The sequence below is a fragment of the Protopterus annectens genome, chromosome 1.part0 (genome assembly GCF_019279795.1).
Source record: "Protopterus annectens isolate FY-2018-M chromosome 1.part0, PAN1.0, whole genome shotgun sequence".
Lineage (NCBI taxonomy): Eukaryota > Metazoa > Chordata > Ceratodontiformes > Protopteridae > Protopterus > Protopterus annectens.
Genome location: NC_056725.1, coordinates 1,943,100,515 through 1,943,127,121, shown reverse-complemented (window position 1 = coordinate 1,943,127,121; position 26,607 = coordinate 1,943,100,515). Strand labels below are relative to the sequence as shown.

Here is a 26,607-nt window from a genome sequence, read left to right as displayed (position 1 = left end):
TGAGAATTCAGATCAGAGGTACTAAGCAACTTTTTAGGCATTTCATGCTTTATGACAATTTCTGGAATTTAAGAAAACTAAGGATTATATACCAGTGTCTATTAGGGACCATAACACTAACAATGTTACATTGCCCTGTATCAGCCTTCACAGACATTTCTATATAGTGTATTGTGCTTCTCTGGAAAGTAAAGTGTGCCCTGATTATTAATAGCTGCCTTGTCATCTTGAGATCTGATGTTCTGATACTGAAATGAAGCGTACTTTTCTGTCGACCAGATTACCTAGTGTCACCTAGTATCCAGACAGAGACTACAGGACTCAGCTCTAGGTCTGCAAGATTTAACTCATAGAAAATTGAGTACTGTAAAATCTGTATCATAATCATGGTGTAGTTTAGAAATACCATACAAGGATGAAATTGCTGAACACAACCAATGCTACAGACAGTTATATGCACATTATTCTTAAAGCAATAAAAAGCAATGACTACTACCTTCTAGATCCATTTGGAAGAAAAATGGTTTGCTGAAGATGAACAAAGCAAAAAAGTGCTGTGTACTATCAAAAAGAGATGAGTATTTCATTCTGCAGTCATAATATTTACATTTTATACTAATAGCACCTGATAAAAATGAATTATGGATGTGATAGTTTCCTGAAAATGTGTCATTGTATAAACTGAAGATATTTTATTTGCTGGCTTTTGTTAATAGGTATAGAAAATGAAGAAGAAATTAAGCAATTAGATGAAGAAATCAAGGAACTAAATGAATCAAATACACAGATGGAGGCTGATATGATTAAGCTTCGAACCCAGGTAGCAGTTTTCTCAATCCTTACGTACAGCTGTAATACATTGAAATGACTCAACAACTAAAAATACAGTCACAACTAAAACGCTGTATGTGCATAAATTGCATGATTGCTTAATTTCAGAATGAGATGTTGTCTGCACCTAATGCTTATTTTATTATATCACTTTCTTGGAAAGAGATCAATGAACTGAGTCTTCCAAGGTACCATAAAATAGCATTAAATAATATAAAAGATTTTATGCTTGCTAATGGAAATTAAATAATGACTGGTTTTATGTTATTACCATTTAAGTACACAAAATGTATAAGTGAACACATGTTAGTTTTTCAAAGAACTGGGAAAAATATGCAAGTCTTTCAAATTCAGTACTGTAGTGTAGTCCAAACTCAAGTAACTTTTCAGTATCAGCAGATCAAAAAAGATCTGCACCATGTAATAATTAGTGCCTTTTTAATTAATTCATTCATTCATTTTCTTGTTTTTATTCTTGCAGTTTTATTGTTCATTTGAGTAACAACTGTAGAAATCAGGCACACACAAATAATACAAGAAGTGAAGTAATCACAGCAGTACTGTAGCAGAAAACACTGTTAAGAAACATTGACCCAATTCTGAAAGACTTGCTATCAGTGTAAGTGACCACTTAAACTGAGAGCAGGCTGAGATCGGGTGTTTGGGAATCTGGTCCCCATAGTAAACCTGTTTGCAGAGAGGCCTTACTGCAAATTAAGTCACTTATACTGAGAGTTTTCAGAATCAGAGAAGACTTCAACTGACAGCAATTCTATTGGAATCCCAGTCATGCCATAGTTTTTGAGCAGACTTCCAAACAGACCTGAAATATAATGTTATGTATATAGATAGATACATAAATAGATAGATAAGATATACATATAGATAGAAGTAGAGATGATTAATAAAAATGATCTAAACCTAAAAAATGTCGACATGAAAAAGGCTGACCTAAAATAGATGACAAAAGAATATAGCTAGCAGTATTTGCATTGTCTGAAAGAAAATATTAGACCATGCAAATAAAAGAACAGCTATTTTTTAATTGGAGTGCTTAGGGTATTGGTGAAAAATTGGTATAATGTTGGGGTTGGGAATTATGACCTTCCTCTGGATTTGTGCAATCTCACAACTGGCATATTTAATTACCGGAGGGGTGTCAAGGATGCATTCCCCCATTTGAGGGGAGCAGGAGGTTTTTTTGTATGCATGGTTTGTGATTTTGTGAAGTTGGATGGAAATATTGGCATCAATATTATTTTGTTGACTATTTTAGGTCAACTTTTTCATATTGAATTGTTTTAGGTTTAGATCTTTTTAACAGATATACACACACATACAGACACACACACACACACACGCACACACACACACACACACACACACACACACACACACACACACACACAAAAACGCACAAATACACACATTGATGGTGCAGTGGTGCAGTGGTAGCTTTGTTGCCTCACAGCAAAAGGTTCTCTGGTTCGATTCTCAGCTGGAGTGCCTTCTGTGCGGAGTCTGCATGTCCTCCCTGCATTCATGTGGATTTCCTCCAGGTGCTCCAGTTTCCTCCCATGTCATAAAGACATGCGTCTAGAGTGTTTCTCCCCGGCCCTCTGCTAAAAATTGGTTTCGTTCCAAGTCGGACTTTCCAGATAAACAAATGTTAAATAAATAAATACACACACACACACACACACACACACACACACACACACACACACACACACACACACACACACACACACATATATATATATATAATGCACTTGGGAGGCAGAGTGGTGCAGTGGATAGCACTGTCACCTCCCAGCAAGAAGCTCCCCAGCTCAATTCTCGGCTAAGGTGCCTTCTACGTGGAGTCTGCATTTCCTCCCTGTGTTCGTCTGGCTTTATTCTGGGTGTTCCAGTTTCCTCCCACATTCCAAAGACATGCAGTAGGTGGATTACACACTCTAAATTTGCCATAGTGTGCATGCAAGTGTGAGATGTGGAAAAAAAACTGTGGCAGGGCTAGCCAGCCAGTGGTGTAAACCTTGACTTTAGATGATTGCCACAGTGATACCTTGACCCCATGTGGAAAAATGGGAAAAGGGGTTGTGGATTGATGAATATAAAATCCACTCCCCTCTCGCATATAGACTGTTGTGCAGCAGATAGCAGAAATGTCTGTTATTAAATAAACGCTAATTATCAACACAAGGAAGCAACAAGAGTAATGTTGTACTGGGCTTCCACATGGTTACTTCCAAGTGCATTTTACCAGAATACATCGGACAATCTACAAACCCATTAAACACATGACCATTCCAATGCAGTCACTAACAATTGGCCCCATACTTTCGTCATCCATTGCTAGCATCACATAGCCCCTTCCACATTTCAGAGAAAGGGCATAAATGGGTAATTTCATTACTCTTAGCAAATAATAACTCTTCCTGTGCTCTATTTCATGTTGGCTTTGAAATTTATTTCTTTTACTATCATCATCCACCTCATTAAATATGATAGCAGTACATTTGTAGGTATTTAACTATTTCAGTCATTTCCTAACTCTCCAACAGGACTTATACATTTTGAAATCTTATAAAGTCTTATAACCGCTGTCCATGGAGAAACTTCTTAACTGTCCTTAGCAAATACTGAGCAGGATAGTAGAAGTAGACAAGGGACCTTTAGACTTTAATCAAAAAGTGCTTTGAAATCTAAAACCATTCTAGAAACCTGACCTATGACCTACCCATTGTGATATTTCATCTCAACAATATCATGCGTTATTAAACTATGCATATTCATATTCACTGGTACACTTTTCACTGAAGCTGGCAAACCTATGACTATCACGAATACACCATTTTGTGACCATTACTTCAGATGGCAATCAAGTGTTTTCAAAATGGAATGAGGATTTTTTTGTACCATTCCTTCAGGCAGCCCTCATCTATGAACATGTTTTTAAAAGTGAAATCACCAGATCTAAACAGAGTATTACAGATGACATCACAAGAAGGGGGAAGGCACTGGATTACCTCCCTGTTTTTTCTGTGTCTCTCCTTGTGCAGCTATGCACATTGTTCATCATGCTCTCTGTTTGGTTGTTTGCTTTTTCTCGTTTGCTTTGACTTTACTCTCGTTTGTTAAGTCAAATTATGACACGCTCTTCTCGTTTGCCTCTCTTTGAATTTCCTGACAGTAAGTCAGCTACTGCACGGCTTCACCTGTCTTGTGTTGCCCAAATAATTCAATTTGCATACTATCTATCGTATATCATGACAAAAAAGAAAACGTTACTCTTGATGATATTTTTTTCCCAATGAATTTACAAAAAGGAGAGAGCCTAAGAACTTCCCTGAAGACCTCACCCTATTTAGTACTGCCATCGATTTTCTGCATATAAGCCACTTTCCCATCATATTATTGTTTGTTCTGCCTACCCACAATCTTCCACTTTTACAGTCAACACCCTTGTGGGACTGGTGCAGTACATATCAGTGTTTATTTCCACACTTACTAAATAACTGTTGCATGTATTCTAGGCTGTTAGCAGCTGCCTGTTGAATTTAGGTGATCTGAATGGCATTGCTCTATGATATTTCCATTAGTTAATATATTAACCAACTTGAACCTGAAAGGTCTACATTCAGATATGGCTTGACCTATCTTTGCATTTCTTATGTGCTAATGGGGTATTGCTCTTTGTAAATCATTGAAGTACAAATGTCATCCAGAGCAATCTATCAGTTAGAAAAGGCATGGTCTTGGAATGAATCAGCTCCTCATTTAATTTATTTTTAACTCTCAGTTTTCTTAGCTCCCTATACATTCAGACCCACCATCCTGTACTATATACCGTATGATCCCCTCAAATTACTAACAGAAGGTCAAGGTCTTAGAAGGAACCAGCTCCTCATTTAATTTATTTTTAACACTCAGATTTCTTGGCTGCCTATACATTCAGACTTACCATCCTCTACAATATACTATAGTACCCCCTCAAACTGCTAACTGTGACTTGCTTTCTGTATAAGGTTATATGAAGGCCTAACCAAAGTACTTAACATCCAATAATGCATAAACCCCAGATAAACTTCTTCTTCTTCTTCTTCTTTTGGCTGCTCTGGTCAGGGGTCGCCACAGCAGATCAGCTGTTTCCATTTCTTCCTGTCCTCTGCATCTTGCTCTGTCACTCCAACCACCTGCATGTCCGCTCTCACCACATCCATAAACCTTATCTTAGGCCTTCCTCTTTTCCTGTTACCTGGCAGCTTCATCCTTAGCATCTTTTTCCCAATATACTCTGCATTCCTCCTCAGCACATGTCCAAACCAACGTACTCTTGCCTCTCTGGCTTTGTCTCCAAACCTTCCAACCTGGGCTGACCCTCTAATATACTTATTCCTAATCCTGTCCATGCTCGTAACACCCAGTGCAAATCTTAACATCTTCAACTCTGCCGTGTCAAGCTCTGACTCCTGCCTTTTTGTCAATGCCACTGTCTCCAACCCATATAACATAGCTGGTCTCACTACCCTCTTGTAGACCTTCCCTTTCACTCTTACTGGTGCTCGTCTGTCACAAATCACTCCTAACACTCTTCTCCGCCCACTCCATCCTGCCTGTACTCTCTTCTTCACCTGTCTTCCACACTCACCATTACTCTGAAGTGTTGATCCCAAGTATTTATACTCATCCACCTTCGCCACCTCTACTCCCTGCATCCTCACCATTCCTCTATCCTCAGATAAACTAAACATGAAAAATTGTAAGCATTTTAATGTGGACAGCAATAATATTTATTTATTTTTTTGAACCGTAAGTCATGTTCTGGGAATGCCCTTTATAAAATAAGCTAGAAAAGAAGCCATGTGGATTATGTAATGGAAAATTAGGATATGAATTATATATTGTGAGTAGAATAATAATAAACTAGCTTACAGCTGGTTGCTTAATATGAGATTGCTCTTGTAATAGGTGCTCAGACTTGACTGCTTGGGGGTGAAGCTGCTAGTCTGTTGTTGTTCAGGAATTACAGGAGAGATGTGTTGGTGCTTGAATAATACTGGGTTTAATGCTCTCTAACCCTAATAGCCTCTTGAAGAAAGAGCATAACAGGATTTTCATTTCCTATCAGAGAGCAATCTTTCTCTGAGGTGCAGTAAGACTAATAAAGTATAGTATGTGAAATGGGGTGCAGTTAGGCTTCCGCTCACAAAAATAAATTTGTATGCTATTTTTCTTTGTAATATAATTCTTTATAATCTGTACAGGATTAATTACATGTGGTTCTGTCAGTTATCACCAATATTTTACATGGATTTATGATATGAATTATTTTGAGGACTCATGATAGATGCAAAAAAATATCCTATGAATCAAATTTTTTTGTTGGATATCTATGGTTTTAATCTTACTGACAGCTCAAAACCAATATGCGAGGAGATAAAGTGAAGTATAGTTACATTTAAGCATGTAGCTCAGAGAACTGACACAGACTGAATGAGGTAATTATTGTTATATGTAATACATAAAGTTATACCACAGTTACATCCTTACATGTTTCAGATTCCACAGGTAATACCTAATTGTTTCTGACCTCGTGTACGTTTACATTTCTGTTAGCTTGTTCCATGTATTTGTTACTGGATGGTAAAATACTTAACTTAGCAGTCCTTCCTCTTTCCTGAACTTCTATTTCTTCTAGCATTTTTCTTTCTCATTCTCTATTCTCTTATATGACTGAGCAGATTTCCAATGACATTTACAGGATGTGTTCCTTCTCACTGCATTGAGCTCTGTCTATGTCTTTTTTGACAGATACAAAAATTAATATACGACTGATCATCGTCATGTGACAGACCAGCTCCATCTGCAGTGCCTATTTGCTCCCCAACCCCAGAGGCAGAAGAAGAGGTGCTGCCTGGGTACTCAGTCCTTTAGTTCTATTGAGCATTCTAGTGTTGTGATTCAGTTCCTAAGTCAATTCAACCACAAAGAAGTACTTTTCCTTTGTGACAATGGAGCAGCAGAGATTCGCTCATTCAGTTCTTCCTGTACTGAAGGGGTTGTTTGACTTCATAGCTGAAGACTAGCACTGACTATGTTACTGAAACCTTCCTGGACCTTCATCTTTTAAATCTCTGAGTGAAAGAATGATGCCGTCTATTGGCACAAGCATAATTCTTCCTTACAAGCACTCATGTGTGCATTCTATGCTGATATGTTTTATTATTTAACCAATACCACTTAATTCATTCACCTTTTAGCACTTGTTTCCTGGATTCATCTCATAGTGATGCTCCTCCCACACTCACATTTGAATAGTGATGCTCCTCCCACACTTACAGTTTATGGGTGTATAGGGTTTCTTATCTGTCTCAGATTTTTGCAATTGCTTTTGTCTCCCTATAGTACCACACATTTCATCTGCTCTCTTCCCATCTCATAAGCTGAGATTCTATTATCATTTTTATTAATTTATTTATCCATTGTTGACTGGATTAGTCTCACTAGACTAGTAGCTTCCTTTCAAGAAAGACCTGAGCTGGTATGTGTACTACTAGAGAAACATTTAGCCATGCATCGAGGATCCACCGCTACTCTTTACGATAGGTGCTGGGGGATCTTTTACATCCACCTGACCTACCACCAATTCAAGCACATGGAACCCTGGTTTAACATCTCATCCAAGGGATTAATTTATTTTTTCCTCATTCAGCATTCTTTCTAAAGACAAGAATAACATTTGTGTCACACACTTGCTTCCTTTTGTGAATTGTCATTGTCTAGAGTCTGGTAACCAGTACAGATGCCTCTTTTATGCCTTTCAATGTTACTTCACTGCTAGCCAATCCATAATTTCACTGCCTTTATCTAAACTGATGATTTCCATTTTACATTCATTATGGCTGTCCCACACCAAGTACTATGGATATTTCCCACTGCTTTGTAACATACACTGATTTTTTGCACATTAGACTCAGTGAAGGTCCTGTCCAGCATCACATTCATCTTATAGAGAGCGGTAGTAAATGGGATTTATATCTTAAATATGCTAATACCAAACTACAGGCAGCTTCACATCATGTGATACATCTTCCATCTAGAACACATTGAACAGAGACTACATCAAAGCTAGAATTTCATCCCCAGTACTATTGGTATAAACTGAGCCTTCTGATAAAAAAAATCTAGATGTTACGTGATATCAGAAATGGAACACTATATCCGCATAAGTAAAGAAACATCAGAAGATGTAAAAATATATCTGATTTCAAGACGTTATGTGTTGGGAAGTGCAGAAGTATAATTCACAATGGAAACATGGGCCGATAGCAACTACTAAGAGTTATTTCACTTCAATAGTGCCTTTTTTTCAGGAAATGCCAAAATGACAAACCTACCGACATAGCAAAATCAGCTTAACTGAACCTGAAGCTATTACTGATCAATGCCAGGAGCCTAAATAATAATAAAAAATAAAAAATAACTATACACCAAGCCCTCTTCACACTCAAGAATATAGACATCTGTGTATGCAACAAAATCTAGAAGATGTAGGATTTTTGCTTGGAAATGTTTACAGAGGTATTTTTATACCCGAGTAGACTCCAGAGAAATTTTCCTCAGGTACACAGCAAATGCTGGAGGTGTGATGGGGAAGAAAGAGGTAATTGGGAACATATTTTCTGTGAGTGTAATAAGTCTGCAGATGTTTAAGATTCCCTGCAGATTACTCAGAAATACTGAATGATCAAACTGGTGTATCAAGAGAAACAATTTTTCGAAGCTACAATGAAGAGTCGGAATTGCCTAGACATAGTAAAGCCTTGCTGAATCTAGTTATGGTGGCTGCCAAAAAAGCAGTTATTGGAAAATGGAAATCAAAGTCTAATCCAACTGTACTAAAAGTAGTGAATATATTAACAGAGATAAAACAAACTGGAAATGGGATCTTTAGAAAAGGGTAGGAGCAAATTACATAAGAAAAATGGGAATTGTGGGAACAATACATACAGGGAAGGAATGAAGTTTAAAAGAAGGCAGGATCTGAATGAGCTATGTAATGTCTGACTGACAGCGATTGAGTAGATTATAAATGACGTATAATGTCTGCATCTAAAATTATGTCAATATGGTTTGTGATGTATAATGCTTGCAACTAAGATTATGTCAATATGATCCATTTTCTCGTATATAAATGTATGATTGCCAATGTCCTAAGTGATAATTTAGTAAAGATGCTTCTTGTTTTAAAAAAAAAAAAAAAAAAAAAAAAAAAGACTAGACATTTGAAGTTACCGAGACATGGTTTAAAGTGGCAGAGAGTACCCCGGCAGTGCAAGTTCAGTGCCTCCACACTTTTACACTAGTAGCTGTACAGACAGTGGTTAAAGGCAGAGGTGTCTCAATATACTTCAGTAACAAGCATACTTCTATGTTGGTCAAACAGGATGATGCACTGGAGTTCTTCCATGTGCAGATCACCACAGACAAAATCCTGTACCATATCCTAGCCAGCTACAGGTTACCCTCCATGTCCCAAGAAGCTTACAATGCATAACTGTACTTACTGGAAGCCCTTAGCATCCAACCAGGTCTATATTATATTGTCACAAGCTGACAATATCGAATCTGATATTGTCGGCATGACAATATCGAAAGCGAAGAATATTGGCCAGGTAAACGGAAATCTCCTTAGGGGGAGATTTCCATTTACCTCAATGTAGTGCGGTCTCAGAGTTGATATATTTAAGTAGTGGGGGGTGTGCATGGGGGCTTGACCCCTGCCTACGCCCTTTAGTTTTTTTTTGTTGTTGCTGTTGTTTGTTTTTTTATTCTCGTTCGATATTTTACTGCATCGATCAATTGTGTTCGACATTTATTGCTTCGATACAGTAAAATTTCGATGAGGTAATATAAACGCATCCAACCTAACCCCCCTCTCTTGGGAGATTTTAATTACCCTGTATAGCCTGGGAATCCTACATGGCCGCAAATCTACAGAAATAGAGATTTCTGGACTTTGTAAATACAAACACTCTTGACCAAATGTTGAAAATGGACACTAGTAACTCCAACATACTGGATCTCACACTCACAAATATGGTAGAATGCTGCAGCCTCCCCCCAGTGTCTCATCCTCCGGGGTAAGGTCCCACCATAAAATTGTCTCCTTTGAAATCAATAACCCCAGTAAAATCAGTAACAGTTAAGAACTTTTCCAAGGCAAACTACCTTTCATTAAGTGATGGTTTGTAAAAATTCATTGCCACTCAAATACCCAACAACACAGCAGCCTGTGCTGAATTGCTCTCAGAAACTCTGTACTTAGCAGAAATATACCCAGAACTATCCCCATAAACAAATCGCCCTGGTGACAAAACCAGCAAAACCAATAAGGCTCCAAGATGATAGAGACAGCTATGAAGCTGTGTGATGGTTTCATAAAGACATACATCCAAGAGAAGCTGCAGTACAGAAGAAATGTTCCAAAAGAAAGATCAGAAGTTCAAAGTGAAGCACCCTATTAAAATCTCCAGGTGTAAAAGAAACCTGGTAGATCTATGAAAAAGTTTGATGTTTAAAAATTATACTAAAGACTGAAAACTGGATTGATTATAATGTTTTTGAATGCATATGAAACTATGGTTTGATTTAAATTCTCTGGTCCATGCTTAGTGTGGGTGACCTGAATGCACATATTTGGACAGTCAGAACAAGATATGAGGACTGAATGGATCTGTCATTCTGCAAGCACAGCTATCTGGAATTTTGTAAACAATTATATGCCATTTGTGAATATGGATATGATTTATACAGAAGTATGTGTTGAACAAGACTTGTACATTACTGAGCTTCAAAATTGTAACCACAGCATGCCCTGCTGGCTTAGAACAGAAATGCATAGAAACTACTGTAATTGTGTGACTGTATATATTTTTAATGGTAGAAAATGGGAAATAAAAAGTTAACTTCCAAAACTTTAACATAATAAGTTGAAATTAAATAGTTTTACAATTGTGTTATCTCTCCATTTCATTGTAGCAGACACAATGTCTATAGCTAAAAGTGTTTTGTATTGTCTGGAAAGAGAACTAATTACTAGGTTTGAGATGTGGAAGTGGTTTATTGATTTATGACTTCCAACAGCTGGACAGCTCTGAGAAGAAGCCTTTGTCTATGTATTTTCACACAGAGATGATAAATTCTATTAGTCTGACAAAAGGGGTTTTGCTTGGGAACTAAATTCAGGTGATAAAAAGTGATGTCATCCAAGCTAACCCAGCAGTAATATCTGATATTAATTTAAGAACTCTCTCAGAGAGAGAGACTGGGCATTTTGTATTTTGTCTTGGACCTAGCAAAAACATCCACTCATCATCAACATATGCACTTGCCTTGCTGTAAGCAAGTTTTTTAGAGCATAGTAACTCTTTTAGATATAGTTAGGAATATAGTAAAGATTAGTTTAGATGTTTTCTGTATTTATTTGAGACTGCCCTGCAATGTTGTTTTAAATACTTCCTGTGATTCTGAACTCTGAAGTTACTGTGTTGATTTACTGAGTATTGTCTTGTTCTTTTATTATTTATTATGACATATATTTAAACCTATCTTTGTGGCTGATATTTGTGAGACATATTTAAGCGCTTAAGGTACCTGCATATGTAGTTGGTGACATTACAGGCCACTCCTAAATAGCCTTGCAAGTCTTGGTCAGACGACCATTTAGATTAATAGCAACATTACACAGTAGGATTGGACATCCTTTGTAAGGGCCTGATAATAGCTGATAAGTAAGGAATGGTAAAAGTGGAAACTACCTTAGAGTCTGGGCAGGAGTGGGCATAGCTAGTAAACCTGTGCCAGCCTTTCCCAGGTGTGTGCGTGTGTGTGTTTGTATATAAATCAAATCTCAAAGAGTATATGTGTGTGTGTGTGTGTGTGTGTGTGTGTGTGTGTGTGTGTGTGTGTGTGTGTGTGTGTGTGTGTGTGTGTGTGTGTGTGTATGTGTGTGTGTGTGTGTGTGTGTGTGTGCATGTGTGTGTCAGCTGCTTGGGCAGGGACATGAAGCACTGGTTGGACAGAGAGGGTGCTGGAGATCTTGGCTTGGCGCCTCAGCTGTGATCTTAACCCTATAGCTGTGCCAGTGAGGAGTCTTATTCTGGACCTTGAGAAAGAGGGAGACACCAGCCCCAGACTCACTGTGGTCTCTGTGTGCTCTTAAGGGAAATTTCACTTTACTATGTGTGTCCTTATCATCCTCCCAGTGTGTACATCCCCCACTCTTTCCAGTGGTGAGGATTGAGGCTCCTTAATTACTGGGCAAGTGCTGGGGCATCACAGGTTCTACAAGAGTTGGGTAAAAGGAATAAAGAACAAGAGACCATTCTTGGCTTCTGTCAGGCAAATGGCTTGATGTTGGCCAACACATGGTTCAGCAAAAGAAACACTCACAAGATCACTTACAAGAATGGCCAATGTGCAACTCAGGCAGTTTTCCTCCTAGTAAGGAAAGGGCAATCATTGACTGCGAAGTCATCCCTAGTGAAATAGTCAGCCTGCAGCATACAGCACTGGTTGCCACAATCAGCTGCAAGCAATGGTCAGGAAAGGCTCTAAGGTCAAGAGTGACTAGAGTGAAAACCTGGAAGTTGACTAGAAAGAAAACATAAGAGTTCAAGTAATTACTCAGGGCTCTAGCACCTCAAGAAAAAGAGGAAATATTTGGAGCTGAGGCAGAATTACAGCATCTCAAAGTAGCATGTGTGAGAACTATAGAACAGATATGCAGTGGAGCCAAGTATGGAAATAATGTACATAAGGAAAGCTGGTGGTGGAAAGCAGAAGTCCAGGAAGTCATCAAAAGAAAGAGTGCAAGAGAAAGTGGGATATAAAAAAGACAGATCAGGCTATGAATGCATATTGGTTGGCTAACAAAGGAGATAAGATAGGAGTTGCAATAGCAAAGAAGAAAGTAACAGAGTCACTCTACCAGCTTCTAGAAAGTGACTCAGTAGATGCCACAAACAATTTCAGGTTGCAAGACAAAAATAGAAAGAAAAATAAGATAGTCAAACATTCTTCTTAAGACATGCCAGCAACAACTTGCTCACAAGTCCAAAGAACATCAAAGGCACAAGGAAGGAATACTTCCAGGAGATCCTGAATGAAGAAACCCCCACAGAAGGTGTACTGCCAAGACACAGCCTACAATGAAGGAAGCAGAGCCCACCATAGATGAAGTAAGAATAGCACTAACAAAAATGAAGTAAGGGTAAGCAGCAAGCTCAGATGAGATCACAGCATACATGATAAAGATGTTGAGTGAGATAAAGGAGAAATGGCTCTTGAGGGTACGGAGAGAAAGAAGTATACCTGATGACCAGAGAATAAGCATACTAGTGCCAGAGGTCAAGAACTGAGGGGTCATTCATAACTGCGAGCAGTACAGAGGTATCAAACTCCTGACACACTGCATGAAACTTCTGGAGAGGGTGATTGATAAATGAATTTGCAGAGTATGAGAAAGTAAGCTGGAGTAGTAGAAAGTAAGATGGGTGATAAGCAGTTTGGATTCAGATCATGATACAGCACAACTGACCTGATGTGTACAAAGAGACAGACAGCTGAGAAGAAGGTAGGAATGAGGAAAAAGTCCAAATCGGGACATTCATAGACTTGGAAAAAGCATATCAAAGCTGACTTGGGCAATCCTGAGGTGGTCTGAAGTCCCAGAAACATTGGTAGAATTAGTGCAGGCTATTTACAAAGCCCAGTGACTCACATACAGTGATCAGTCTCACAGATGTGTACCCACTGGGAGTGCGTGTACATCAGGGTTCAGCTCTAAGCCCATTGCTGTTCATACTGGTTATGGACTACATTAGCAAATATCAGAGAGAATAGATCATCAACGTTGCTGAATGCAGATGATTTGCCATTACAGGCAGACTCTGGGCAAGAACTTCAGCAAAGGATAGGGGAATAGAATTCGAAACTGAAGGCACATGGGATGAAGCTGAGTATAGACAGTACAGTTCTAATGGCAGCAGATGGGGGAAATCAGAGGAAGCTGAGAATTCTGATAGAAGGGAGACTACTGGAACAGATTAACCTATCCAAGTATCTGGGAGGGGTAGGTGAGGAGAAGAGAAGTTTGAATGAGGAGCTCAAAGCTAGAATCAGAGGTGCTGCAGCCAACTAGTACAGAGTGTCAGAGGTAGGGTGTGAAAGAAGAATGTCAAAAAAGCTAAAAGGTAAGGTGTAGAAAACAGTGGTGTGACCAGTACTACTGTATGGTACAGAAACCTGGGCAGTAAAAGCAGAGCAGTTAAGGAAGCTAGAGGTGATGGAAATGAAGTGTCTGAGGTGGGTGGTAAGATACATACTGTGGGACAGATTTAGACATCAGAGCAGAAGCCAAAGTAGCTCTAATTACAGAGAAGTTCAAAGAGAACAAATTAGAGCAGTTCAGGCACATGTGCAGAAGGGCAGAAGACAATCAGTGCAGAAAATTTGGTGCAGGCAAGAAAAAGACAAGAGGAAACAAGGACGTCCAGCAAAGAGGAGGATTGATTGGGAAAAAGAAGATCTGCAGCAGTCAGACATGACTGTCGAAGAAGGTAGAAGGGTGTCATTGAGCTGAGAAAGTTGGATACAGCTGGCACAACACTCAAACCCCCATGTAAAAAATGGGAAAAAGAGGGTTGATGGTTATAAAGATAATACATATACATATATACTGACACTTAGAATACTGACCACAACACACCAACTCACAACTCATTGAAACTCCAAGGCAGGCTTTAACATAGTTCCAGTGAAGTGGGGGATTGTGTCACAATATATTTTGTCTGATATTCAGTACATTGACTGAAATCCATTTGATCGTAGCTAGTGCAATTTTATATGTTTAATATATATATATATATATCTATATATATATATAGATAGATATATATAGATATATATAGATATATATAGATATATATATATAGATAGATATAGACATATATATATATATATATATATATATATATATATATATATATATATATATATATATATATATATATAGATCCCCTTTAAAACATCTAAAGTTCATAACATCGAAGCTCAAAACATTGAGACGATAACATCTGAAACCCATAACGTCTAAAACTCACAACATGGAATTTTATAACATTGAAACTTTGCATCACAACTTCAAAACCTACAAATCACATGTAAATAACATCCCCTCCACCTAAAACAACACCAAAGTAGTAAACAGACTTTGTACTATGTTTCTGCAGGGGGGCAAGCCCCCTGCACCCTCATGTGGGGGCTCCGCTCCCCACTCCCCCTGTAAATTAAATATACCAACTCCAAGATCGCACTATAGTGGGAGAAAAATTAATTTCTTAACCCCACTATAGTGTGATCTCGGAGTTGGTATATTTAATTTACGGGGGGGGTGTTCGTAAATAAGTTTACGAAGACTTCTAATGGTTTTACCAATATACAAATAATTACAGTTCTTATAAATTGCAATGTATACTAGTCCAGAAGTACCACAGTTTCCTGTGTCCAACCAAACACATTGTGGAGGTTCACCAATAACCACATTCTTTTCCTGTAAGATATAATTACAGTATTTGCACATACCACATTTTTGGTAGCCCCTCCATCCCTTTTATTTGGTGGTATAGGATGTTCTAAAAAGTGTTTCAAATTCCGACCCATTTTAAATACAAAACTAGGTTTTGGACCCAGGGTGTCCATAATCTCAATATTACACCTAAATATTACCCAGGTTTTGGTCATAATTTCTTTCAAAGCTTCACTATCACCACCAAACTGGATAAACATAGAATTTGACAAGGACTTGTTTAGTTTTGCTTCATTATCTACCACATCACATCCTGAACATAATAAGGGGGTGTACCTAATCCCCCATTCTCGTAGGATTTTTCCCCCAACTTCAGCAATAGCCATTCTGTGTATCCTCTATATTTCTATAAACATAGTTATTAAGTTTCCTGTTTTAACTTAAACAAAAGGATGTCTGAGCACATTCTTGCTGCTCTAACCATTTGACCCTTCACTATATTCTTTTTAGTATAAAAGGGGTGTTGACTTCTAAAATCCAAATAACTATTGGAAAAAGTCAGTTTCCTATATAGTTTAAAACCAAATTTCTGTTATATCCTATTCTTGAAAATTATAACATCCTCCCTCTTGTCATCAATTCTCTTCCATAAAATAAAGATGTCCAAAAATCTTAAATATATATGACAATACTGGCTAAACCCTTAGGTAAAAATGTGTTTTTTTCTCCCATACATACATAACTAAATTTGCATAAGTTGGGGCACAATTGGTACCCATAGCTACCCCCTTAACTTGTCAAAAAAAATTAATTTCCAAACACCATGTAGTTGTATTTTAAAATGACTTCCATAACTTCTACCACAAAGTTGATCAATGTAGCATTCAAAGCTGTTACTTCAGAAACTGCCTCACCAAATAGGTCTAAGCCTTCATTGTGTGGTATAGATGAAAAAAGATCAACTGCATCTATTGTGAAAAACCCTGCTTCATCAGTATACAATTCTTGACTAATTTTCTTCAAGAAATCCCAAGAATCTTTCAATAAATAATCAATGGGCTTTATGGCATTTTGAATTAGGTCTATATTATATTAGCGAAAGCTGTCTTTCATGAATACATGTTCATCGACACATAAACGTCGAAGAACGAGAACAGAGAAGTACCAAAAGAGCGAAATGAAGAATGCTGAATGCATTCCCAGAAGTAACAGCGCCATACAGGTAAGGTAAACTTAACTGTACATACCTTACCTAAACACTTTTTCAAAGCCCCCCAACACCCCTGTACTTATATATACCAACTCCGAGACCGCACTACAGTAGGGAAAAAGATTAATTTCCTCATCCCCATGATCACCCTGCTGGCCAAAAAAATCTGTTCGGTATTCTCCATTTTGCTCTTTTGGTACTTCGCTATTCTCGTTCTTCGATGTTTATGTGTCACTAAACATGTATTCGCGAAAGACAGCTTCCACGATTCTAATATAGACCCTTTTTAATCAGCCTATCTACAAATACTGCAAGTCAGTATGTCATACTGTTTTGGACTGCTACAATTAGCCTGTATGGCATTTGTTAACATTCTTGTGTACCTTGGGTATTCCAAATACAGAAGGTGTAGATGGGTGCTCGTTAACAAAAAACACAAAAACTTCTTCATTGATTGATTGTAGAGGGACTCTTCCAAAAATAACTGCACCTTCGTTTGTGCAATAGTGATTTGATTATTAGACACAATTTCATATTTGTCTACTTCATATAAAATTGTCAGCATATCACAATTATATTCCTCTTTGTTTGTCATCACCATGCCACCCCCTTTATCTGGTTTCATTACATGCAGAGTCATTACTTCACAACTCATTTAACAGGACCATACTTATATAAAATTTTTCTTTTGAACTATGAAAATGCTGATAACTGTACTAAATACAAATCCTCTCATAATTGGGTATTGTTGGGTGCAAGGGTGGGCTGAACAAACTCATTTTCTTTAAATTAATATTTTGTTTCAAACTAATGTCTTTGTGACTATCCTTAAAAGCAACTGTAGGTTCAGTTTCCTAGTAAATAGTTTGAATTCTATCAAAATATCAGCCAAATCATTCTTTTTTGGACAAGACAAATTTTAATCCTTTCCAAAAAGTGAAAAGTGTGTTCTCATAAGGGTAGTCTCTGTGTAATTAAATATGTTGAACCTTTCAAATCTCATAATTTTTCTGTCAAAGGCTGAAATAATTTGACCTGCCTGTTGTAACTCTCTTATTAACTGCCCTTGTTGTTCTTTTTCAAAAAAACTCTGCCCCCCCCCCTTGTTTTTCACATTCATTGGAGTGTAAGGCTGTACTAAAAAAACAAAAATTGTTATTTTTATTTAAAATCCTTTCTGATCTCTTAAGATCTATTTGTTCTTCCTCGAACACTTCATCATCACCCTGATTATTCCAACCTAAATTCATCCTGTTCCCACCCTGGATCCATCTATTGTAACCACCTGTTGCTCTCGCAACACTCTGTCATCATAAACAACATTCTCTGTCATCATAAACAACATTCTGTTCATTAGATGTAAAATATGCTTTAGGTAAAGGGCATGCTAAATTGTTATTGTATTCCATTTCATTCACAATAATATCTAAAATAGTGTATTACGTGAAAAGCGCATGCAAGATGCATGCAAAACATTTGAAACAGTAAACAAAGATAAACACACCAAGAGTAAACTGCACTCATAACAATTGTAGTTACTCTCATTTAGTATCAACAAAGCATCTTTAATGTAAAAACAGTAAAACATTGTGCTTCACACCATATAACTGTTCTTCAGGGTACCCATCTCAGTTATCTTAATATTAGATGCAACTGCTGTGAGCGGTAATCAGAAGTTCAGAAACTGCCCATACAGGAAAACACAAAACAGTTGCAACTATAATACTCCTAGATATAATATTTATACTAGATATGTTACATTTATAGGAAAACATTCCCAGCTGCAGTTGTAAAATATATAATGAAACCTCAGTGCAAATAGAACACAAGCATATTCTTAAAAATAATCAACAACAACATTGCACATCAAATAATGTAATAATTGTCTGTCCTTGCTAAGTTCTATAAGGCATGTATGAGCTTTCAGGCAGAAATGCTAAACACTTGTGTCTAGTCATGCAATCATGCAATCATTTTAGCAGATGTCTAGTAATGGCTGTACCAGCATTTAGCTCTATATTCAGACTTACTTAATGTATCTTGTATAGTATCTTACAGAAAATGCACCTTTAATTGAATAACTGTAGATTACACAAAACACCCCATAACTTTTTAGCCTTTGATATTTCCAGTACAGAAAGTGAAAACAACTAATACAAATAATCAGCTTCTGTAAAAGTAGTTATGTATAACTAATATCATTACGGCAGCCTGTACTAAAGTAAAAAAAACATGATGTGTCTTGCCATATAAAGCAAACTATGAATCCAAATCAGCTTCCTCAATTAAGGATAACCATAAGTTGTTCTTTAGTTACACCCGTAACCTAAAAGGAAAGCCCCAGATTTGTGCCTATCTGGTAGTTAATGATATCACATATACTGAACCTGTGGACATAGCTAACCTGTTGGCTGACAGGTTCTATGAAAACTTCACTCCCCTGTTCCCACCACATGTACCTCATGACATCCCTACCTCCTGTCCCTTACCTTGTATCTCTGAAGAGCAAGTCACTTCCCTGTCCCCACCACATGCATCTCATAACATCCCTACCACAGTCCCTTACCTTGTCGTACATGCCCTCTCTAAGGCCAAAAACACAATCTATGGGACCGGAAAACTTCTCGGGCTGCATCGTACATGGGCTCCAACAAGAATTAGCAACGCCATTGGGTACTCTTTTTCAGTCATAGTCTAAGCACTGGCTTTGTCCCAGCTGAATGGAAAATGATCACAGTTAATCCCTTGCACAAAGGTGATGCTTCCACTGACCCTGGGAAGTATAGCCCTATTAGCCTGACTTGCCTTATCTGCAAATCCATGGAGCGAATCATCATGGATCTTATCAACAAAGATATAGGTAATCTCCAAACACTTGACCCCACTCTGTTTTGATTTGTCAAAGGGAGATCATGCCTGTTAAGCCTGGTGGACTTCTTTGAGACAGTCACCAAGGCCTCAGACAAGGGGAAATCTGTGCATAAAGCTTACCTAGACTTAGCCAAGGTGCTTGACACTATCCCTCACTCAGGCATTATTGACAAACTCACCCAGCTAGGTATCAACCATTATATCATTAGATGGGTCGCTAACTGGCTCACTGATAGAACCCATATAGTCAAAATAGGGGAATCCACCTCCAACAGCAGACCTGTAACGACGAGTGGTGTTCCACGGGGATCTGTCCTGGGACATCTACTGTTTGGAATGTATTTCTCCAAAGTACAAGCAAAAACTAAAGGTATGTGGCTGACAAAGTTTGCTAATGACTGCAAACTGGGAGTGGTCACAGAATCTCCAAATTATGTCAACATCCTACAAGAGGGTCTTACACAAACAAATGATTGATGCCAAAGTTATGGCCTTAAACTCAATGCAAAAAAAAGGTATTATCATCTGTTTCAGTAAGAGCGGTGTTCCTGCTAACCACCACATCAATAACAACACCCTAAGTATGCACTCAGTGGTGAGAGTCCTGGGCACACAAGTTGACAGCAACTTTACCTTTGACCACCATGTCTCCACAGTGGTAAGATGGGCATTCTGTACTGCTCATCTCATAAGTAAGGGCATTGTTTCCAGAAAAAAAAGAAGTTATAACCTCCCTGTACTCTTCCCTCATCAGCCCAATAACTGAGTACCTTTCCAAGCACCTGCAGCAATTGGAGAGACCACAAAGATTCCTCACAATGAAAATTCAAGGTCCTCAGCCTCTTTCCTATGTGGATCATCTGAAATCACTGCCATTTTATTCTGTTTCATACAGACTACTCAGAGGTGATCTCTGCCTTGCATATAAGGCAATCTTTGACCCTGCTTTATTGGAAATGCTGCATATCCATAAGTCAAATGGTACATGGGTTACTCACTCTAAAGACCTTATCCTGATATGTGACATTAATAAAACCTGCTGGAGAGACAGATTTGTTTCCCAGAGGTTACCACACCATGGGAACTGACTCCCACTTCATGTCAGACAGAGCACCTCACTGACCCTCTTCAAATGTAATCCAGACAATTGGATGGGTAACCGTTAATTCACCCCAGGGGTTCCACCTGTGTCCCTCTTAGTCAGGGGCAATATGTGCTGATCATGGAAATAAGGGTAGAACTTGGCTAGGCTTGTAAGGGCCCTATCGCCATTAGCCTAGTGACTTCCTATGATCCTATGATACAACTTCTCCAGTTAGTTATATCAACTATATTTCCCTTGCTAATTCCCTACAATGAAAACTTACTTGCAAAGGTGACTGTACCTTGTATAATGACAATAAGCCAACACAACGACAACATCATGAGTATTAACATATACTTCTTGAATTCTTGAGATCTACAATATTTCACTGGTTAGCATGTAAATGCAATTATCAAAATCTTTGCAATAAAATTTATAACATCATACAAAAATATGCCTCTGTGCTTTTCATGAGAAAAATAATAAATCCAGTCTCTTTATAAAAATCCAGTCTGACTTATATAGTCAACAACAGCCTAACTGTTCAAGCAAAACAGTTGTGTAAATAAGTAAACCTACTTAGGCCTTTGTATAACACCCAATAAGCACACAAACACACTCACATACACATTCTGTCCAGTCTGTTCTTACACTTCATCATTTACTTACACTAACATGAAAAATTGTGAACTTAAAAGGACTCAATTTGCTCGACATCGATCCAGCAGCTGTGGCAATTCTTTGAGCTTTTCTATTGCTTTCTATAAATAAATAAAAAATGGCATACCATTGAAAGAAACACATTCAAAATAGGAAAAGTCAATTTGAATTCACCTTTCTGCTTTCTACTCTCTTTAATCTCTTTTGGGATATTGTTTCAAAAAGTCATGGTCGATAAAACAGATCTTCGGTTCTTTCCTGTCTGCCATATTTGCCATGCTATCAATGTTTAGCATACTTTTGATTTAATAAAGATAAAAGCAACCTAAGGACTTTCTCTATACCTATAGCCTTTTTGGTAAGCCCAGTCTAGGATTTGTCTGTACACTGTTTTTTAATATACTTCACAAATTCCATATTTGATATTTCCCATTTAGATCTTATTTCCCCATAAAACCATTTATTCTTCAATATATCATCTGTCTGCACATTTCTGCTGCCTTACTTTGAGTATCACTAGCTTTTTGTTTGAATTGCTGCACGGTGTCATATTACCTGTGCACTATCTCACAATCATCAGGTTCCCACAGTTTCAGCTGTCTTGGCATATCTAACAGTCCTGATAAATTGCTTAAGTCATGATTAAGTCCTTCCAAAGCAATCCGAGAAGCTATCATACCGAGGCTCATTATTGCCTTATTACTATAATTGTGATTTCCAGAATGAGTCACACTATGTCATAAAATTCACTGCCTATTTCTTATTCCAGAATCACATGTTGTTCAGTTGTGATCAAATCCCCTGTCACCATAATGTTCACAAATCTTTAATACACAAGTACTTCCAAACTTGCTTTTACCGAATGACTTGAATTTTTTCAATAACATTTAATTATATCTTGACAGAGTAAGAAGAGGATATCTCAAACCACTTGAAACACTAAGATCTCTGTAAGATGGATTTTTTCAGTGTATTATGTTTTAATTATTTTGTATGAGGACACTTTTCTACTCATCACCGACTAGTAGATGTGTGGGTCTAGATCACGGCATCATGTAATAGTCCACGTATTAACATGCCCACATTGTTCTCTCTCTCTCAAGCATTGACCTCCCTTTTGAAGAATGTAGCTTTTGTAGCTATTGGCAGTATCCTTGATATGGTCAAGATATTCTACCGTCTTTGGTAGTAGGTCAACATTAGCAGGTGCTGAGTAGTCAGGACACCTCACATTTTTATATTTCCCAATACCTAGAAAACATATCTACATAAGCATTCACACACACTAAGATATGGTTGCTTTTCAGCAAAACCTAATCTGGCAAACTGGATTAATTAAACTGCCACTCACCTAGACAAATCATTCTTTATCCCATAAGAACTTTAATTAACTCAGGGCTAGAAATCTCGAGCAGTAAGTTATAAAATCTTTCAGTGAGTGCTGAAAGTGGCTCAGTTAAACACCTGCATACCAACACCATCCTTTCAATGAAATGTTCAATGCATCAGTTATATGCCCACTCTCTTATAATGTTTGATCTGTCACTTTACCTCAAGGCATTTATATTAAGGCTATTTAGACACCATCAGCTAATGTGTTGCTAATTCCTTACAAATGAGTACATGTAAGTACAAATCTAGAGCTCTCTAATACTACAAATCTAGTTATTTTTCAATATATTTCTCAACTACACTGTTTCTGTTTTTTCTGTGCTATAATGACAGCATACAAAGCACTTTACAGGACTTAATATTATCTTAGGGTAAGCACCTGTGTTTTATAATCACTTCTTAAAGTCAATCACCCAGAGCATTAATGTGCATTTTTAAGAAAACCCTGGTTAATTTGTAAGTGCTTTTTATTTGTGGCATCGTGTCTTTTTATGCTAGACAGTTAAATAAAAAATATTGAACTGTTTTATGCCAAATATCTAATCAGAAAAATCAAATGGTTCTTTAAATAGGGGGCGGGAGATTGGTGTAATGGTTAAGGCGGCTACCTTACAAACACAAAGTGCAAGGTTTTACTCTCACATGAGGTAATTGCCTGGCATTAAAATAACCCCCAGAGGGTGTGGCTTCTTCAGAATCTTGCACAAGTAACTACACAAATTATTTCCTGAAATAATCATGGCCAGTATTTAAAATGTGGTAAACTTCTCCAGCAATTCATAGTTCTTCTCAAGACAGCTATCTTAAAAGGAACTCAGTTCCTGGCCTTCCTTGTAATTATGAGACGTAGCATCAATTTCTCATACTATGGGTACACCTGCTGTACTTGCTGTCACACAGTCATGTGCAGGCCTGCAACACACTTACTCAGATTATCGCATTAGCTTGGCACCGGGTGCAAAGCTGCATTCCACACCTATAAATAGGTTATAAATAAGTTATTCTATTAGAAGTGACAATTTGCTAAGAGTTCCATATACACTGTTACTAGAATTGTATCACTTTGTTTGCACACCAAGGTTGCTGACCATCAGTTAATAAAGCTGGGGATGTGTCACCTTTCCCATTTGATACTAGAGCCTGACTTTATTTTTCACAGATGCCATATAGTTTGTGATCTTTACAGACAAGCCTTATTTAACAGTTTTTACGGTCTGTTTGTAAATTTGCAGATGGTTGGCAACCCAGATTAGGTCTGATTTCTGGGTCCTTTATTACTCTGAGGTATATGCTGACATTAAAAGAGGCATTTGATGGTGAGCAGCCATTCTCAGTTCTGTGGTGATATTCCCTTGTACCTCTCCTTCCATCTCATTTGACTGTCCTTGAAGGCCTGAGTCAAATCTTGCAAAGACTGAGCTGTGCTTGCCATTGATCATCCATCTCTTCCTCCATCCCTCCCTTTATTTATTTTTTTTTCTATGAAAAGAACAAGCTGGAATTTGCGCCAAATGTGTGAAATCTGGTACTGGATCTGTACAATATGTTGTCACTCAGGGACCATATTTTGACTTTTTAGAGCATCTCCTAGATCAACCACTCAGAACCATCTTACGACTTAGCCGTAGTATGACAAACACTTTCACTGCATAACTATGGTGGCAGAAAAAGGTCACCGACTATATAGTCTGCTATATTTCTATACCTAGTATTCTTCTATTCTCTCTTCTAAGATCTTTCTTTTAGCCCACTATCCATCCAAGGTCTTCTTGAATGACTCTCCATTCTTGCAGCTCACTACCAACTCAAATAAGCTATTCCATTAATCCACAATGCTTTGCAATGTCCAAGCTGAATTTCATAACATGATGCAATCTTTCCTGTTGGACTATATAGCATCATGCTGTCCAATAAGTGTGTGTATCCCACTGTTTAATTTCCATATGCTTCGTTTTTTTCACATACCTTGATGGAAATGGACCTCATTCCTAAGTCAAGGCATTATTAAAGCTCATGAAATCAGTATTGCTTTGGTCTTTGATGTTAACCAAGAGTGCTCTTCTTAGCACCTGTAATGTCTCTCTTTTATTGCCTGTATCAAGTCAGAATAGATATAGCTGCTGTGACATCTCATAACATTCTTTGTACTCTGCTGCCTTTATCACCATGCTATCCTTTCTTTGTTTGTTATTAACTCATTTGCTATCGTTGTCCATGTATGAGGACCAAAACTGAACCTGGAGCCTGACCAATGACTTACAGGGAGATAATATAGCCTGTATCCTGTTTGTGTCCTTTTCCCAACAGATACAGCATAATGTCTTATTGGCCTGGGGTATGCCTTTCAATTTTTTATTTGGGCTGGTTAATTTCTGGGATTACTTCCATGTCAGTGTTTTTTTTTTCTTTTGATCTGTCTTTTTGTGGTGATTCTTCTCACATGATATTGTGTTTTGAGATTGTTGGAGCCCAGCTTTCTACATTAAATCTTGGGTGCCACTTCTCAACCTACTCAACCAGCCGCTTCAGGTACTCTTGAAAGGTTTCTCCTTTCATCCTACACTCTCCCTCTTCTATGTTACTGCCATCTGTGGATGAGATGAACCTCTTCTCAGTTTCTTTTGTAATGCTGGATATAAAGATGCCAAAAAAATTACTGTGAGCCACCCTGTTGAATCAAACTATCCACTTCTCTTTCTTTTAGACAGTCCTTCTAAGTACTGCACTTTGCTTCAAACACACAGCCACCCTGCTTCCCTATTACTTGACTTTTCATCTATTCCACATCCCTTCAGCCTTCCAGACAGTCTTCTGTTTGAGACTGATTCATGAAAGATCTATTGCAGTAAAGCTATACAATATCAGCTGAGTTTCCTTTGTCAAATTCTACCATACCTCAGTCAGAAAACTGAGTTAGTCTGGCTTAGCATGGCCCATTTGCCATAAGCCCATGTCACATTTTATCCTGTGTTGTTTGACACAAAACCAGGTAGCATCTCCCTCATCACCTTCTCCTTGACTTTCCTCCTTATGACAACAGTTTGGCTGCAGTAGGCTATGCCTTGATAGTACCTGAGGCTACTCTCCTCCCTATTCTGTTCCTTTTCACTTCAATAAACTGCAATTTATGCTCTTTCAAGTAACTTCTTTTATTTTGCCACATGTATGCTGCATGGATAACTGATATCCTAGAATCTGCATATACAAGTCCCTTTCAAAAGGAACAAAGGTTTCTGTCACTTCTGCCATGTCTACCTCTTCATTTTGTGTCACTATTCTGAAGCTCCCCCATTTTTCCGTTTGAATTTCCGTCACTCCATTTGAACCTCCACCTCTTCTGCCAAGTCTTATGTGGTCTGTAGTCTGCCTTTCCCACTATGTTCACCCTTTTTAACTTCTAAAATGTTCCTTATATCACTATCCTTTTTTACACATGTTCTTCCCCATTGCATCGCTTGCCTTCTCTGATGATTCCAGTACCTTCCCTTCAGTTTCTGTCTTTGTGTACTTAAGTTCTCCTGATGTCCTTCCCTTGCCTTCTTATCAGTCTGCTCCCAAGTTTAATGGCATAATCATCCTACTATAACTTTTTGTTTCCAACTTCAGTAAGGCCATTCCACCTAAAGAGAGGTGAAGCCCATCACCAGCATGGATATTCTCTTTTCTGTGCTTCTCTTCAGTTAACTAATATTCCATCCCTGCACATCAAGCCATTTCTGATCCCAGTATTTTAGTCGAGGAACTTCTCTTTACTTGTGCTTGATACTATTGCCACCCTCCAATGACCTCTACACACCAAAGCTAACTGGATGTCCTGTCCATGCCTCATGGCCCTCCCTGTACAACTTGTGTAGTTCCACATGCAAAGTTATTTAACGGGGCATGTGTGCACCTCCTGCCATCCATGAGAAACTTTCTGGTCCAGTTACAGTTCTTGGTGCCACTTTCCTTCTCCATTCTGGC

At 38.0% G+C, this 26,607-nt stretch overlaps 1 protein-coding gene across 12 annotated transcripts in view; it reads left to right on the top strand.

Moving 5' to 3' along the window:
• MYT1L (myelin transcription factor 1 like) overlaps positions 1 to 26,607 on the top strand; it is a 2,965,652-nt gene that overhangs the window by 2,785,965 nt on the left and 153,080 nt on the right. For 8 of the 12 annotated variants that reach the window (XM_044070352.1, XM_044070344.1, XM_044070326.1 and 5 more), the window contains one exon: positions 717 to 823. In XM_044070352.1, coding sequence (XP_043926287.1) covers positions 717 to 823 — 107 coding nt within the window. The remainder of the gene's footprint in view (positions 1 to 716; positions 824 to 26,607) is intronic. The other 4 variants (XM_044070334.1, XM_044070316.1, XM_044070361.1 and 1 more) reach the window with 1 other exon arrangement.